The sequence below is a fragment of the Mugil cephalus genome, chromosome 12 (assembly GCF_022458985.1).
Source record: "Mugil cephalus isolate CIBA_MC_2020 chromosome 12, CIBA_Mcephalus_1.1, whole genome shotgun sequence".
NCBI classification, from domain to species: Eukaryota; Metazoa; Chordata; class Actinopteri; order Mugiliformes; family Mugilidae; genus Mugil; species Mugil cephalus.
The window spans coordinates 23,829,524-23,847,751 of NC_061781.1; the positions used below are offsets into that span (position 1 = coordinate 23,829,524).

At 40.2% G+C, this 18,228-nt stretch overlaps 1 protein-coding gene across 1 annotated transcript in view; it reads right to left on the reverse strand.

Moving 5' to 3' along the window:
- man1a2 (mannosidase, alpha, class 1A, member 2) overlaps positions 1-18,228 on the reverse strand; it is a 130,820-nt gene that overhangs the window by 17,125 nt on the left and 95,467 nt on the right. The window contains exons 7-9 of the mRNA XM_047600742.1: positions 12,971-13,065; positions 10,283-10,406; positions 9,473-9,566 (exon numbers count right to left, since the gene is read on the reverse strand). Of these exons, the coding sequence (XP_047456698.1) occupies positions 9,473-9,566; positions 10,283-10,406; positions 12,971-13,065 (313 nt within the window). The remainder of the gene's footprint in view (positions 1-9,472; positions 9,567-10,282; positions 10,407-12,970; positions 13,066-18,228) is intronic.

Genomic DNA, 18,228 nt, shown 5'->3' on the forward strand with positions numbered 1-18,228 from the left:
GTGGTCGGAGAGGGCGTAGGTGCAGGTTGACAGCCAGGTTTCCATCAGTCTGAGGTAGTTCACCACCACCAGGGTGCGACTGTGTGAATGAATGAATAATGCATTCAGCTGTAAGCGCTTTGAGCATCTAATGGAGCATCTGTTATTATCCTTAGCAGCTGTCACTATTTCATACGAGGTAGATGGATGGGTGCATTTCCTTTTCCACAGGTGTGCTTCTGTGTGAATTAGTTTTCTAATGATAAATGCGTTGTCTTTTATGTGCATTCAAAGTATTCCAGATATGTAAGAAATAACATTTCTATCACACAGTCCGATATGGTTGGTTGAAGTGTAGTTGCAGGTCCCATTGTATTAACGAATGTGAGTGCAAAAGGTCCTCGAGACATGGCTGAAGGTCAATAGATTTTTAACATTTGGGGCATTTTTATTCTGACTATTAGTGGAATACGAGCGTCCATGTAGAAGCAGAAGCTCCTCTCGCATATAATCAAATCGGTGTTTAATCAGACAATCGTCTTGTGTTGTGTTGCTCTTTTTTTCTTCCTTTTTTAGGATTTTCTTTCACTGAATATTTATGATTTTAGCACTAAAATATGCAGGAAAAATATAAGAAAAAATACTTGGTGCGCAACACAACTGAAGGAAAACACATCAGACCAGAAGATGGAAAAAAAATACCACTTATTGCTCTGACTGCCATTTCACACAGGGACATTTTTGAATGCAAAGGGGACAATAACAAGGCAGCGCAGAGTGAAATACAAATTGCGAACGGGAAGAGACACTCGAGCTCCGTCTGATCTTTCTGTAGCTTTCCCTGATCCCTTTACCTAAACCTCTCTTCACACAGTCACCTCTCAGACTCTGTCGACTTCACCCACGTACGCACTCCCCCAGACTATTCTCCTCTCCATCATTTCTCTGCCAATCAAACGATCTGGGTCATGCAGGGAGAACTTGTCAATCAAAGGCAGGGTCTGCTGGAGAAGCCGACTTCAAACAAACGCTAAACTGCAGACACAGAGCTGCATGTACGCAAAGAAACACATTCTCATCTTGAGCAGAGGTCAAGGACACGTCTGCATGTTATGAAGTGTGACGAGTCATTTCTCTGCAGAAACCAGAAACATGTTTTGGTTTTGGAGTCCATGCAGCATGACGGTGATAAAAAACCAACAACATCCACAAAAAGTCTAAACTCAACAAACTGTACCATTGCTGTTTACCAGTTTGATCTCCTAGAATAAAACCAAACTTTCTTCTTTATGCTAAAATCTAAAATCTAATTACGTTATTGTGGATAATTTTTTATCTAATCTGCTTTCATGAAGACTTTCGACACATTAAGCTGCACTGAGGATCTTTGTGTTGCGCCAATCATCTTTAAAACTCAGGATTAACAACAACACCCAGTCATCGGTTCGCATCCTTCAAAAGACTCTCTGACCTTTTCAAAAGCTGAGGTTTTCTGGGCAAGAACCCCACCAACCCACCAAGACATGTGTGGTTGGGAATAAAGACGTCTGAGCTCTTTATTTATTTTAATGCACTTCCTATAAACTGCTGCAAGGATTCAGATAAAAAGGAGAACATGAATAAATAGATGGATGATTGAAATCCACTGAATGTTTTTAATCTCTTATCTGGTGACGTGTACAGTTAATGTCCAGTCCCTTGAGCCAAGAGCAGGTTCACTTCTGTGTATTTCATGTGTGTTGATGGTGGATTTAACTGGATTTAACTGTTGATTTGGCCAATCATACAATTAACCTTTGAAAATTGCTGGATACTGCAGTGAAAAAATGCACAAAAATTTTATTTAGCACACAGTTCTGAAGGTCTGTTCTCACAGACTAGTCTCATTAGCAGTGACGTGACACTGATTCACCCATAGTCAGTTGGAATAATTTCACAAATGAAGCCAAAATACAAATGAAAATGTTAAAAGGCTTCCAACTAAATAGGAATAAACTGTTGCGAATATTCTCTGATTGCCTCCAAAAATAATTTAGGTAATGAAGAGAGAAAAGAGAATCCTGAGGATTTCTGTAATAACTCGTAATATTGTTACAAAACCTCGATTCAATAGTTTTTCTTTTTACTCATTGAAAAACACAAAAGGGGTTTATGAAATGTACAAAAGTAAAGTTAATGGAAATCTACATTGTTCAGTTGTATTTGTGCAGAAAAAAACAGTTTCACAACTTAGAAATTAACTGGAAAGCAGCGCTGCTATGTTAGCGATTAGCATCGCTTAGCATAGCATTGCTGCAGAGAGTCTTTGTTGAGTTCTTGACTGAAACTAGAGATGACCCAATCTATAATACAGCAATTCTACAAGAGTAGGAGAAGAAGAAGAAGAAGAAGAAGAAGAAGAAGCCTAAACATGTCTGCTATGTGGAAGAACATTGTCAGTCAGAGAGAAATTAGTAAATTGTGCCGTGTGGATGTTTGGTGATGTGGCAGTAGGAGATCATCGCTCAATACTATCAACTTGATTCAACACCTGCAAGATAAATCGCAAACAAAATTCATGGAGTAGACTCAGGCAATCGCTGCACTGAAACAACAAACAGTGAACGCTGTGTTTAAAGGAAGCAGAAGGTTTCCTCTAGACGGCGTCAAGGAGAAAAAATTTATGGGGTTGGACGACCAGAACATTTCAGGAGTAGAGAACACAAGTTTTGTGGAGCCAATGTACCAGCTACACTCTCCACACTACATCAAGTTTTAAAGAAATATTTATTGGACTGAATCCAGTCGACTCCAGGAGAATAACAGTAAAAGAAGAAAAGTCTTTATGAATCCTTTATGAGTGGAGGAACTTTAGTTTATTTAAGATGGGATTGGCTGCACTGGCTGATGACCACTATTATAAGACTGGGATCTGATCATCGGGCGAAAAACAACCCTATCCACATCTCCCAGGTACTGAAAACCGACCAACAATCAGAGGAAACTCCCTGCAACAGACCGAACACTGACTCTGCTATCTTGTTGTTTTTAGGGTGAAAGCGACAGTGGATTTTCTCCATTGTGGTCCGAGCAAATAGAAACTGTTCTGCAGGGGCTGCTCGGCCTCTGTTTACGAAGTATTCACTCACCCTCGACCATTTGGTTTGGGCTTTCACGGAAGCTTTGGCAGTCACAACTAAGGACGGACTAGGGATGTGTATCGTTTTAAGGTTTTATCCGATACCGGTGAAAAAAAAATGGTACTCTGGAAACTTAAAGAATGAAAAACATACAAACTTTGTCCAAAAATGGTGCCTTTTTATTTTTGAGGCATGTTGTGACGTGCAAGTTGAAAGAATATTAATTTAGATAAACTTTTGACCGTTTGGCCTTAGGCAGTTTGAAGGTTCACTTCCATCCGTGCAGGTGAAAAACTGGAAGGTACTTTTCGCTCTGGTTATTACCATCTGTGTCGGCCATGAGACAAATCACCGTCATCTATGACCTCGACGAGTCATCGCAGCTTAATCCTTAACTGAGGATGTTTTTTGAGAGACTGTGCACATGCGACGACAACTGTGTGCGTTTCAAAAGAGGAGTGGGTTGTGTGTGTTACAGTAAGACGGGCGAGTGTGTGGTAATAAGGCTGTCAGTCACGGCGGGATCTCATTACGACAGCGGAGCTCAGACTCATTCCTCATTAGTTGGGCATAACTACTGCGTTCACACCTACGCTGAATCAGGTGTGTAGGCTTGGATTTACTTAACGCTCGACGCATGCTTCAAACACAAGCACGTTCACGCACACGTCCCTCAACAATTCAAAAGTTCAGCTCTTTCCCGTGCTCTTCATGATTTTTTATTTATTTTTTTGCCTTCAAACTTCAACAAACCGATTCCTGAAATGATGGTTGTTTACTTGTTACAGCAGAAAAAAAAAGCCTTCCAGCTGCAGACACATTTTTTTCTGGTGTTAACTTTGTGTGCACACATCTGAAATGAGGCAGCCTTGCCGCCGCCTCGCTCCAGTCCAAAATGACCGTTTAATGAGTTCAAATAGACGACGCTGCTCCGACTCTGCCTCGGGACCAGGTGTTTCAAAAAATGTGCTAATAATGACATTCTCACAACTAAATGTTCAACACAGAGCGTTTCCATCTTGAAACACACTCCACGTCTCTCTGAAAAATGTATTTTTTTTATTAATTATTGATTTAAAGGTCCCATATTATGCAAAATTTACTTTAGAGGGGATTTCTAACAGTGATATGTAGAAGTTAGCTACATGCTAGTAGCTGTAACACATATGAACAAGCTAAGTTTTTAACAAATCATTCAGAAACGTCTGAACTTCTCTCCTTCTGGAAGATTCATAAATCCACCTAAGCACTAGTGCATGGTAACGCCATGGTAACGAAGGCTGCATCCACTCCCTGAAAGGGGTGTGGCCACTCACAGCTTATTAGCATTTAAAGGTACAGACACAGAAGCAGCCTGTTCTCAGCCACTTTTTGACTGGCTGGTGATACTCTATGAAAACAACGACGTTTGATCTCTGACATCTATATGAAATTGCTGAAAATTGCTGCATAATATGGGACCTTTAAGTGATGTAAAGTTGGTGTTTCTCAGTTCTCAAAATGTTTACGGAACTCAGCCTTAACAACACACTGAGTCCTCCACAAATGAAGGCTTTTAAGAGTCATGCGCTGGTGACGGTACTTGACCAACGCTGATGTTAAAAGGTTGGAAAACAAAGTCCTTGTATTTAAATTAGAAGCTGTGCAGAGATGTTACATGCTTGAGCAGGAAGTGCAGCACAAAAAGCCGACGGAGCAAATACGTGAATATTTGAGCTAAACACGAGAGAAAGAAACCAGTTTCTTCTCAGATTGTACTGCACCCATGAATAATCTGTTGACAAGTAAGATTGGACATGATGACTTCATAGCGTAATGACTAAACTGGTAATATGGGGAACTTGTTGGGTGGGAACCACCTCATTTGTCATTTTGGAGGAAGGTATCATCATTCAAGGACTTTTTTTCTTCCTCCTCACATTAATTACCCCCATGCTCACCAAAGTCCTCGTAATCAATAAGGCTGGTTACGGCAACAAGGTGCAGTGGCAGCTAATTAATGAGTCCGGACCACAATAGAGTATGATGTAAAATAAATGAACACACACCGATCAGGCATAACATTATGACCACCTTCCTAATAATGTGTAGGTCTAGATTGTGGTGACTCATCAGAGAATGGACAAGGGTCTGGTAACACAATGTTGTCAGTGGGTGGGTGGGGGGTGGGTTCTATGGGTTGAGGGGAGGGGCTTCTGTGGATCACCCCACAGATACTTGATCATTTTAGGATCTAGTGATTTTAGAGGCCGGGTCAACACCTTCTGTTGTTCTTCATATTTTTTTGAGTTGTTCCTAAAACGTTTTTGTGCGTGCTGCCATCAAGGAGTCATTGCTAAGGGGTGAGGGTGGTCTGGTCTGGTCTGGTCTGGTCTGGTCTGGTCTGGTCTAGGTGGGGGCTACATGTCTAAGTAACATACACATGAATGAATACCAGGTGCAAAAGTTTCCCAGCAGAACTATGAATGGCCTCAATGAATGGTCCGTGTTATCTACGTCTCCTATCAGTGGTTTTAATGTTGTGGCTGATTTGTGTGTGTGTTTACATGTTTACACGCCCCGTGTTTTGCCTGCTGGGGGGTCAAATATGTCAGAAATAAAACTTTAGGAGAAGAAGATGGATGCACGTGGATTCCTGCTCTTTTTTTCCTACCTCAATGTTTCTGTTTCTTGTGGAAACTCGTCGATGTTTGATGATGTTTACATCACGCAGGACAAACACGGCTCAGTCTGTTCCGTACACGAGTCTTTTTTTTCTTTTCTTTTGCTACTACTCTGATCATTAATGAAATAAAACTATTCGCGTAACCATAGCAACTGGCAAGCAAACACTAATGCACACACTGAGCGTTCATGTGCATATGCTCGGACTCAAAGACTCGCTTCCTGACGCACGCAAAGAAACAAACATCCATCATCATCGGCCTCTCGGTGCAGCTTTACCCAACCAACTCTCCATCTGTTAATGCAGCCATTCATCCATCAATCAATCTGCCCTCCCTCCATCCTGCACCCATTTATTTTTCCCTGCTTTTGGCCCAAACTCCGTGCACTTACAAGTGCATCAGTCTGACTGCCAAGTCACCTATCCATCCATTAATGAGCCCCTCCATTTATCCATCTGCCCATGAGTGCTCTCCATTTGTTTTGTTGACAAGTGAAACAAATGGAACAAAGATTTCACGTGACTGGACCGCGGCCGCCGCCGGAAAGCTGCACTGGTCCGTTCGGTTTCCTGTTTATTTTCAGAGGAAAACATTTAATATACACTCTCCCACTATAGCAACACACTCCTCTAGGAACGCGCAACACAAAAAAACAACACAATATATATATATATTCAATTTTAAACAGATTGAATCTTTTCATTTCCTCAAACTCCCGGCGGATTGTCGTATCTGATCGACAGGATAAATCCACAGCGCTCAGTTCGTTTAAGGAAACTTCTGAGGCAAAAAAAAAAAGAAAAAAAAAAGGAATATTTTAATATCAACAAAGTTTTAATATTCCGTTGGAATTTGAAGATAACAAACCGCAGCCTTCTGCACGTCTGTCATCCAGCATCTACGCCCGCTCAGGTTCAAAAGTCTGGAACGCCGAGAAATAAACAAAAAGAAATATTTAGTAGTGAGTGTGAATGTTGAGAGTCTTCACTTGAAACACTCCCTGGTAAAGGAGGAACGTACAAACATTCGGGAGAGCGTGTGCGAAAGAAAATGTTGAGATATTTTAGGTAAATGTTTGGAGGACGACACAAAAGACACGATTCAAATCTGTCTGCATTTGAATTTCCTGCACGGTCTGGTTGGAAACGTCCCTGCAGCCTAGTGACCGCACTTTTACATGAGTCGTCTCTGAGGAGCCTGAACGCAAAGAGCTGCAGAAAAAGAAAACACATGTGCAAGAAAAACTAAAATATTGTAGAATAAATCTCTGAAACCATTTCATTCCAAAATTAAATATCTTTAAATGAATAATGTCTCTATGAAATGGAATCAGCGAGTCATGAGTCGATGTCCAGCTCTAATTTGGACACGTCAAGGCCTCGGTGACGAGTGTTTGTTCTTAGTAAAACTAGTAACTCAGCTGACATTTTATTGGGTTGTTTTTGCATGCAGCCATAATAAAGTGATCTTTAAAGACAGATCCCTGCAGGATGTGCTTCTCGTATCTGTATCATTATCACATTCTACATGTTTGCGTTAGTCAGATGTATGTTTCTATGACAGATGAGTTATTATCTGGTTTCTCCTGCTTTTCTCTTCTCTCTAAAGTGGTAGGATCCATTCGACTTCTCGTCTTTCCTCCATATGAGCTGGGTTCTCCTCAAAGTCTCCTCCTGATAAAGGGACTTGCTCTGGAGGTTTCAGACCAGACTTCGTAAAGTGTTTTGAGACAGTTTGTATTGTTAGTGACACTATATGAATAAGACTGAATTTAATTGAACTCTGTCACTGTGCAAAGCCGCTGGATTCTCGCGAGATTGCAAAAAAACATGACAGCACAGGAACAGATGTCGTCAGGCTTCGAGCTACGAGCTCCTGACAGAAGCACCGAATAGGCCAAATGAAAAAGCGTCTCAAGTCTTTAGTAAAACAACAGCGAGAAGCGACTGTTACGGTTCGTTATCTACGATGACTTTCTCCTACTTATTTGGCTCCAGTCGCGGGAGCAGCAGCCACTTCCACCAGTTCCTCCAGAGGAATCCCCAGGTTCCTCCAGGCCAGAGGAGAGATATAATCCCTCCATCATGTCCTGGGTCGACCCAGAGGAGAGATCTAATCCCGCCATCATGTCCTGGGTCGGCCCAGAGGCCTCCTTCTGGTGGAACAGGCCTGAAACACCTGATGGAGGCGTCCAGGACGCACTGACTCCTCTACAACGACTGACTGTTAGTTTACAAGGTTCAACATATTGTTCTCTTGTGACAGACGACAGCAGAGAGATTGTTTATATCTTATATATAACAGGACTTGTTGTGTTCACACTAACCCGACTGACTAAACAGCACCGTCCCCACTAGTCCTGAAACCTTCAGGAAGCACAGAAACCCAGGCAGGACCTTCCTCCTTAGCATCCTGATTAGGATGCTGGAAACTACGGTGCAGATACACAGAGGAGTTTATGCAAAGGAAATGCAACTTTCGTGTTGTATTCGTCATTACAAAAAACTAAGGAACTTCTACAAAATGTTTGGTTTTGTTCAAAGTACAGCTGAAAAACCAAAGACGTCCAAAAAGAAGATTCCTAATAACATTACGCTCCACCAGCTAATTGATTTATTAAGTAATATTTCTGATAAGACAATAGACAGTTAATAGAGCTCATTCTCCTTTGTCTCACAGAACACTATAGGAAACCTTTCCTGCCATTAACCTGTTCAATTCCTCCTTATATATATGCATGGTGTCCAGTGAACCTTTCGTTTGCACCTTCCTTCCTTCTTTGCATTTTTCAACTTCCGAAGAAAGTTTTTTTTTTTTTTTTTCTCACAGAACAGGAACATTTCCTTCCTCCACCAAATGATAGTGAATATATTCAAATCATGTTAGGAAGAAGCTTTTTCACCGACACAAAGGAAAAGAGAAAACGGTGCTTCCACCAAAACACTCACGAAATGCACATGAGAACAAAACGTAAGTGGAAAATCTGCAATTTAACAAAAACTCTCAGAACAATTCTTCCTGTAAAAGCTGGATTTTCTTTCGTCTGTGACTCCTTCGCTTCATGCATTTCGTCTTTGTTACTATAATTATATGTTTCTATATATGTTTCTGTAATTACACTGTTGCTTTTTCCTTGGCTGCGTCTCAAGCCGAATGCTTCGTTATTGTAGGTGTGACTAACGAATGCATTCGACGTCTCTCCACTTTAATTGTATATTTGTGACTTTAACCAGAAATGACACGTTTCACAGGAAGAATAGTGAGTCACCGCACGTCTGACTTCACTCTGAGAGCCGTTAATTTCCCCGGGCAGCTCGCCAAATGTGATCAATACGCCGGGAATACTGTGTTCCTCATCTCCCGTCTTCTCCTGCTCCGTTCAATTTGTCCTGATTAAAGTGGGGGGATCCATTCTACTTCTCGTCTTTCCTTCACTTAGCCTTAATCTCTCCTACTTCTTTTCTTCCTACAACTACAACTATACACTTCTCGTCTCAGGCAGCTGGTTTAAAAAACACAGCAGGAATTCAAATAAAATCCCAAATTAAAAAGCTGAAAACATTTTTCCCTGGAATTCAACTTTGAAATGTGTTCAGTAAATGTGCAGATCATTTGCATTTTAATTTATTTCACACCACAAAGGAGCTAAAACCATTAGCGCATGCTGAGTGAAATGTTTTGATCATGTAAACAGGGAGATGTACTCACGTTGGCCCCAGCGCCCAGTGCGGGGGTTCAGGTAGTTCGGGTACAGCCCGTTGGGTCGGTCCATCTTGGCCAGCAGCTTCCGGATGTGCATCACCTGAGATCAACACCAGTCACAGGACTTTTACTCCAAACAGAAGATAATCCCCGTTTAGGTCTTTGAGGTGCTCATAAGTAAATTATATCTGTCAGTAGACACCACAGAGAGTATAAAGATGGAGAACAGCTCTTCCAAAGTGAAGGCAAAGCCAGTAGAGCTCCCCCTGGTGACCGGCTGCAGTACAGCTCCAATGAAAACACTAAAACACATGTCAAATATTATTTTTGAAGGGTTGTTCCTGTCATTTTAGGTAGTTAATATAGTGTTTGTTTTAGTTATTTACGATAGGAATAGGATGTAGCATAATGGTGGCTACCCGTTGCTATGCCAACCGCTCTATAAAGTACAGTTTATAATCCAACATTTCCTTGTACCAGTGTTCAACAATGTTCAAAGATCTAGGATCCAGCGACCAACCTCGTACAGGATAAATATTTGAATTAATTTTTATTTATTTGTCCAGAGATCTTGGATTCACTGACCAATTTAATATTTACACAAGTTCTTATCTCTAGTTTAGAAACCAAATAAAATGTCTGTTGTTTACATGAAACGCCTACTTTTTCTAAACCAAACTTTCACAGGAGGAATGGATAAAGGAACTAACATCAATAAAATCTTATCACTGCCCGCCCCTAAGTGTGAGTCTGTCCATATTAATCCTCTCTGTGGTGAACACCTGTAAATGAAGCGTTAGCATTTTAAAGCGCTACCTTCTGGTAGTAGGCAGGGTTTCCTGTCAGGTAGGTGAGGTGGACAAACTCCATGTGGAGAGTCCCAAACTCGGCGAGGATGCTGCTGCCGGCTGAAGCCCAACCCCAGTTACGGCCGACGCCGCTGGAGATGAGGAAGAAGAGGAGGAGGAGGAAGAGGAGGGAGAGAAGAAACGATTGTTAAACTGACGTCTCAATCCTTATATACATACATATAAAAAACAAGCTGAAACAAAAGCGACTGGACGTTCAGTTCTAAAAGACGGGCAGATTAGATCTCAGCCGAGCTCCTTGTTCTGAGAGAGGTTTTCCAATTTGACACAGAAGTCTTTCTCCTCTTTCAAACCATCCATCTTCTCTGGCTAAACTCTGGACGTTGTTGTTCTCAGAGGAGTTTGGTTCGACGCGCTCAGGATGTATAAGTAGTAAAGATTTTTTCCTTCGCTCGTAGAAAAAAAGAAACGCGACCAGAATGCGTGTGTGTGTCTGCAGCGACGTGTTTTCCAATTAAGACTAATGACAGAGCACGTCCACACTGAGGGGACACGTCCCCCGGATCAGAGACGCATCAGCACCAGGTCGACCACGCGATGGAAGACAGAAAACATGTCTCTGTTTCTCCGCTGGAGAAGAGACGTCAGAGTCACGGCACATGAAGTCATTTATTTGTCAGTGTTGTTGCCTCTGTTAGTGCTACCTGGACCAATCGTTGACCAGCGTGTTAATTACAGAGGCAGCTTTGATTCTCTATTTGAGACGAGATGTCTAATCAAAAGTCTAAAATATCTCTGCCCCTGTTGAATGGTTAAAACAGACGAGTTATTAACGGCTACAACCGCCCTAATATTGTGTAGGTGTCCCAAAGGTTGTCTCCAAAACAGGTCCTGTGTTGTCTGGTAACAGTTTGTACTCAGAAGTTGGAATTTAAGAGTTATGGATGGGAATTTTCAACTGGAACGGCCCCAAACTCAGATTTTTTACTCAGAAAGTTGTAGAATCCCAGAGTTGAGTTTCCAAGATGGCCGCCCCCGTGTGTAAACAGTAACTAGAAGCTCCTGTGATGTTCCCTTTATTAGCACTTCTGATTAGTTTTTGTTGCATTAAATCTGTCTTGTGTTAATATCCTGCTGCTACCGTTATTCATGCTGCTTGTTGCCGCTTCATTTTTTATGTACATTTTTTCTACCTTTATTTAGCTTATCTTATTTTATTTATTTTATTTAGACATTGCTGCTAGTATCATATACTGTTTACTCGTGTCTATATTATAGTTACTCAGTATCTATATATTATAGTTACTATGGTGAACAACCAGGGAACCTTGAGTGCATAATTTCATTCCATCTATCGTTGCGAATGATCCTTGATCCTTGAATCCAGGTGTATTTTTTTTTTCTACAATTAAAACTTTTTAATATTTTTATGAATTTCTGCCTCGTGTTGTCTTGTAGTTTTCATCACTGCAAAAAAATTCAAAATCATGAGTTGGTTCAAGTCGTCTGATTTATAATTTGTGCAGCTTAAATAAACTCTAAATTTAGTTCAACATTATAGCAACAATATTAGTTAATATTGCTTTTATTTATTTATTTTAAAAACTTCCATTTCACTCAAAGAATGTAAATCTTGAACACACCAAGTTCTATTTGGACAAGGCGAGAGCCTTCATGGACAGTTTAGTAGTTTAGTTTTCTGACTTCTGTAACTGGAACGCTGATAACTCAGGTGTGAATAGGACAGAATAGAAGAACAGAAAAACACTTTATTCATTCCCTGGGGGAAATTCAAGTGTCCAGTAGCTTTGTCCACAAACACTCACAGACATCAACATTTAATTATTTGATAAATTAGAATTAGTGAGTTCCTCTCTCGTACTCCAGCTATTCTCAACAACCTGCCAACACCTTGAGCTGATCTCACACACAGAAAGAGTCTGATCTTAGCTTCCCCCGCAGATTAATAAAGCAAATTTATTCCAACTGTTTAAGGCAATAAATTAGTGCAAACCGACCAATTTTCTCCACAGGTACAACGGAAAGAAGAGAAAAGCAGCAGACGCAGACAAGACGAACAGAGAAGGATGTTGGTTACAACCGAGGCAAAGCAACGAGGAGGCTGGAGGCGTCTAAAAGGTGAATTTAACACGACTTTGGAAACTTTTTGCTGCCTGTTAAAAAACAAATTGACACGGCTTCAAAAACTCTCCTGCAGACTCAAACTTTCATTGTTCAAATCAGTTCTTTCAGGTCGACTGCAGCTACAAAGGGCGACCAAATTATATAATAAAAAAAAAACATATGTACAGGTGTGCATTTTGCTCTGATGCTTTAACGACCACTTACCTCATGTTTTGCAGTTGTTGTATTAGTTTAGCTGCATTTAGTTTTCATTTATTAATTGTGCTTAAAAGTGAAGTAGGGCTGCACCATTCTGGAAATTTTTTTTGCTTAGAATTGAGATTTTTTTTACAAATTGTTTATTGCACTGATGAACTTTAACAAACCAAAAAGATTGCGATTATTTATGGTTTATAGTTATTGTGCAGCCCTAAAACGAAGGCTCCACCTGCACATCAGGCGACTCCCTGACCATCTTGGGTTATAGCTGCAGTAGATCATTATTTAACGGCCTGATCTCCGATGAGAATAATTACAGCTGGTCTGAAAGACGCTCTCCGGTGTCACTGACCTCTTCAGGTTGACCATGGCCCAGGGGATCCCAGTGGGGGTGTTAAAGGCAGGAAGCAGCTTCTCAGCGAGCTGGACTGCCTTCAGTTTGAACATCTGGAAACAGAGAGAGAGTAGGACGGGAAGATTAGCTTTAAAACTGCCAGCGAACACAAAAAAATGCAAGATTGAACAGAGTGAGACGTCAGATTTATGGAAATATGCAAAAACCTCGGCTTCAACCTGTGCGCGGGAAAAGGAAACGCTGCAAAAACACCCACTGAGGCTGAGGCTCAGCTCGGAGGTCGGACGACGCCGAGCAGAGAGACACTAAAATACACAGTCGGAGTTGGTTTTCTATTATCGCGACCGCCGTCTAATTTATACGGACGGCTGCAGAGTAACGGACATGTGTTCGTTTGGAGAATACACAAGTTCTTGCACTGGTTTGACAGACGAAGGCTCTCAGAGATCTGCCGCAGCCCTTGTTCTTTTCTCAGCGCGTCACTCAGACAGATAAAAGGAAAGCGAGGTTATTCTGCAGCATGAGCCGACTGGAAGAGTGGGAACTGCAGATGAAGCAAATAAAACTGAGAAAAGCAGAGAGTGATTAAGCTTCTCATCAAGGTTTAACACAGAGACGTGTCCTTTCAATCATTATTTCCTCCACACCTTATTTCTTCACTTCCACTACTTTTCTTTCCACATTTTAATCGTTCTGTTTAAAAACTGTGAATTTTATGGAACTAAAAACGTGTTTAACTGTACTGAAAGTAGCTCCAGCAAAATCCATTTTCCAATTATTAATCCATAATCCAATTATTCTCACCAGGACCTGTAACTGTAACGAACATAACCTAGAGTTACGCAACAGGAACACGAGAGCTGACTTTAGACTAGACGAAAATACGGCAACGTACTGAAGAAAGTCCAACATGAATTGTGCACTAAATTGGTTGTAGATATAATATGTTTCCATGTAAATACACTGGAATCCTGTTGTAGAATAATTGAAGGTTATATGGAAACTAAAAACTCATGTTGCACTAAAAATAGCTAAAACCAAAACACTGTGAAACACCATCTGTGATTAATTTATTTCTACAATTAAAACTTTCTTAAAAGTTTCTGCCTGGTGTGATCTTCTAGATTTCATCACTGTAAATAATTCTAGTAAAAAAACTCCTGAGTTGATTCAAGTTATCTTTTCCATTTACAATATGTGGAACTTAAATAACCTAAATTTAGTTTTATAACATTATAGCAATAACATCATTCAATCCTCTGGAGTCCAGACCATAACTGGCCGTTTTTGACCAATATTAGTTTTACCTTCATATTTCATCTTAAAAACGGTTTAAAGCGCTTTGTTTTTTGTATCATTCTTTTCAGCACATCCTCACCTGTGTCATTTTACAATTATTTTTTCATTTTGACAAACTATATTAATATACTGGACCTAAAACCAGACTCAAACCATAAAATCCGAATAGGAAAAAGTTTTTCACAGTGAACACCACAAGCAAGTTTAATGAGCCATTTTTATAACTTAGAATGTAAATCTAAAGTCTAAATTCAAAAGCTTTTGTACAAGTTTAGCAAACAACAGGGTATTTAATAATATTATAAGTATTATAAGTTAACATTTCTACAGAAGTTGAATAGAGATTCAGTGACTTGTTGCTGTATCGTCTTAAATTAGTCATGTGACTCCAGAGGGTAAATATCTTTTTTATTTTATTTCATTTTTTTTTTAAAAAGTTTAGTTTCACTTTGCACCATGTTATATTCAGATGAATCGAGCACTTTTTATGGGGGCGGCCATCTTGCTTTCTGACTCCTGTAACTGGAACATCTCCGACCAAAAAACGAACGCTGCATAACGTCTCAGCAGGCTAACAACACGACTTTTAAAGATGAGGATGAAACAAAATAACTAAGAAAGCTCTATCGGACTAACATGACATGTCACAACCAGGTTTTCAGGTTGTGAAAACCACAGGAGACTTTTCTTTTCGAACACACCCTCAACAAAAGGAAACAAGAAGTGACTTCCTTTTGAAAACTTCCAGTTTCAGTTTTGTTTCAACTTATGGAGAACAGTTGTGTCACAAATGCACAAAGGAGTTATGTAAGTCGCAGACAGCAGTCAGGCAGAGCAGCGCCGCACAGCACAGGACAGACGGAGGCTGATTCATCAACACAATCTGTCGGGGCTGAGCGGTTTTATAGAGAGACCAGATCTACGGAAAAATTCCTGCTGTCTCGCAAAATAAGGAGGGAGCAATAACACATGGCGGTGTTTGCAGAATGCCTAAACAGCCACGACGACGTGGAGCAGGAGACACGGCGGAGGTCAAACTGTGGAGTTAAAACATGAAACAAATACAGACAAAGGGCTGGAGGAGAGTGAGTCAAACCGGCGCTGGGATCAGGACGCATATGATCAGAGGAGTAAAAATAAAAATATTCAAAAGGCTGCGAGAGAAAGAAAGGAAGAAGGAAAGAAAGAAAGAGAGAAGCCTCGAGTCTCCAGGAGACTAAACACTGAGGAATACGCCATCAGTCTTAAAACCAGATATAAAGACGTTTTAACTTTCCTGAAAATTTACTGCAGTATTAGAATGGAAATGTAGTAAAACAGTGTTTCATCTTATCTTATTCTAAATGTCTTTTTACTTTTGTTTGTATTTATTCTAAGTTCGACTCTTTTATTTGTTGCCCTGTGGTTGTTTTAAAGTGCTTTATGAATAAAGTTTGGATTTGTACATTTTCCTTGCGTTTTCTGTTTAGTGCAGCCTCGCGAGGTGAAATGCATTCTGGGAAACGTGGCCAGTTACCTCCCGATGCATCCGTGTGTCAGGAATACGCTCGGTCGGATGATCCGTTACAACAATAACCTGAGCAGTGACATTTCGGGTCAGACCGACAACAATGTTTTTTTCCTCGCCAGCATCTTTTGTGTCTTTTGTCTGAGTTCTCATTTGTTCTCCTCATTATCCATCAGACCTTTGTGTTTCTCCTTGTCGTGCATTTTCTAGTTATTTCCTCACGTTCCCTGGTTCTTTTGAGTTTTTTTTTTTTTGTTCGATCTTCCTTCCTCCCATGGAAGCATCTTTAGTTCTTTATGTTAGTAAGTTTAATAAACCGACTTTTGTTATCTCACCTTGCCCCAGTCATTGTGCATGCACTGCATTTTTATCCTGCCTTTGAAAACCAAACAAAAACAAACACAAAAGGCAAGTTGTGGAGTGTATAATGTCTACAGAAAATCTTATTTTATGAGACTGCAGCCGTTTCTTTTCATTATATAAGATGTTTAAACCAGTTATTAACACAGATGATTGAACTATTAGCACATCTGTAAATAATAAGGTGGATAAATGTACATTTACACATTTACTTACACTTTCTAAATGATCTTATGAACTGATGAACTCCTTCATAATTAGAAGATTTAATACCGAGAACCAGTAAATTAGGGGTTGGGAAAAAATATCGTTATGGTAAAATATCACGATACTTTTTCCTCCAATATAATATAGTTTTTGAATGTCTTGATATTGATTTTATAGAAAAAGAAAGAATCATGTTTTGGGCCGATTGTGAACAACTTCCACCTCCTCTACAAGTGCAATAAATTGGAAATGAAATGGATCATTGGATTAATATTGTTTTTTGACTCAATTTATCCAATGAATAATCAGTGATGTCATTGTTAGTACATATATACAATTTGTATTTTAAGCTGCATTCGAAATTTCTCAGTGAACTATGTAGAATATTGCAATATATTGCAATAATGTATCGTATCGTGCCCTCAAGTATCGTGATACGTATCGTATCGTCGCCAATACCCACTCATACAGTAAAGTATTAAACACCTTATAGAAATTCTGCAAATAATGAAGATTTAGAACTACATTTATAAACTGCTTGCAAAGTTGGAGTGAAAGTGTTTTGCTCATTCACATCTTCTGGAAACAACTCTAACGGAAACCCCTCTATAATACATACACCTCCTGTATATGACTTGTAATCTTATGTCAGGCTGTGTGTGTGTGCTTGTACTCATATCTACCCTCGTCATCATAAACCCTCCGTCTAGTCGTGACCCGTCTGCTGGCTGCACCGGGGGCCTCTAACACACTTTCATTGGCACTCCTGCCGGCGATGCCTTCGAGCAGTGAACAGGATCCAAACGAGCCATCAGAGTAGAGACGGTCGAGCCGCCTTCACAGATAAAACTGTATGGTTTATGATAATCATCTCCCTCCACTGCCTTCATCTACAGACAGGGATGAAAGGAGAAGCTGCTCTCGGGGAAACGCAGCCTGAAACATGAGGGGTATTGGTTGTTGGAGTAAACTCTACTCAGGATCAGAAGCAGATGTAAAGATTCGGCTTAATTAAGAGTCTTCTTTTCTTATCTTCTTTCCGTTAGTGTAGAGTATTAACGCGGCTAAACCAAGTGGAGCTCACTGTTTTCTTTAGTAGTGACGCCAGCACGACATGATCTAAATCAACATTTAGTCAATTTTATTGCTAAGGAAAATACACTTTTATGGCATTTGGAAAACAGAAGAATCTCTGGACTTGTGTTTTCTTAAAGATGTTTCATCCAAGTGGCTTCTTTGGTTCTAAATCAAATTATTAGGAACATCTGTGGGTTGTGGCCACACGTCTTAGGGTCTATTAATGGCCCAGTATTCACCTGGAACTAGAACATGGATCTACTTTGAAATGTTAATGGTGGTGTTATGAGCCATTAACGACGACCACAAACTAAAGGGAAAAGTAAAGGAAAAATGTCAAAGCCATTTCTCAACAGCGGAAACTTCCTGCAGGTTATGTCTTCAAGACATTCATACACTCTCAGACACATCCAGTTGCCTTTGTTTGAGCTTTAGTTTTGGATTTACCATCACCTGGATGACGGGGACTTAATTTGAGCAACTTATCAACCACTTATCACAGTTTTAAGAAGTTTCATCTAAGTTACACCTTGATCCTCACCTCAAGAGTTTCTGGTACGTAACTGGTTAGTGTAGAGAAGAATTGACCACCCACATTAAATTTGATTAGAATCTTCTAATTAAGGTGAGTGTGGATCGTTAACAGGCGTTCACGGTTTCGTCACCCACAGAGGAAATAAAATCCTTCAGTATGTTTACATGCAAATTCTTGTCTTAATCTGACTTTGATTGGATAAGTTAAATACATGTTAACACGACTAAAATCTCCTTATCCGATTCAGACACTCAGATAAGCAGTTTCCTC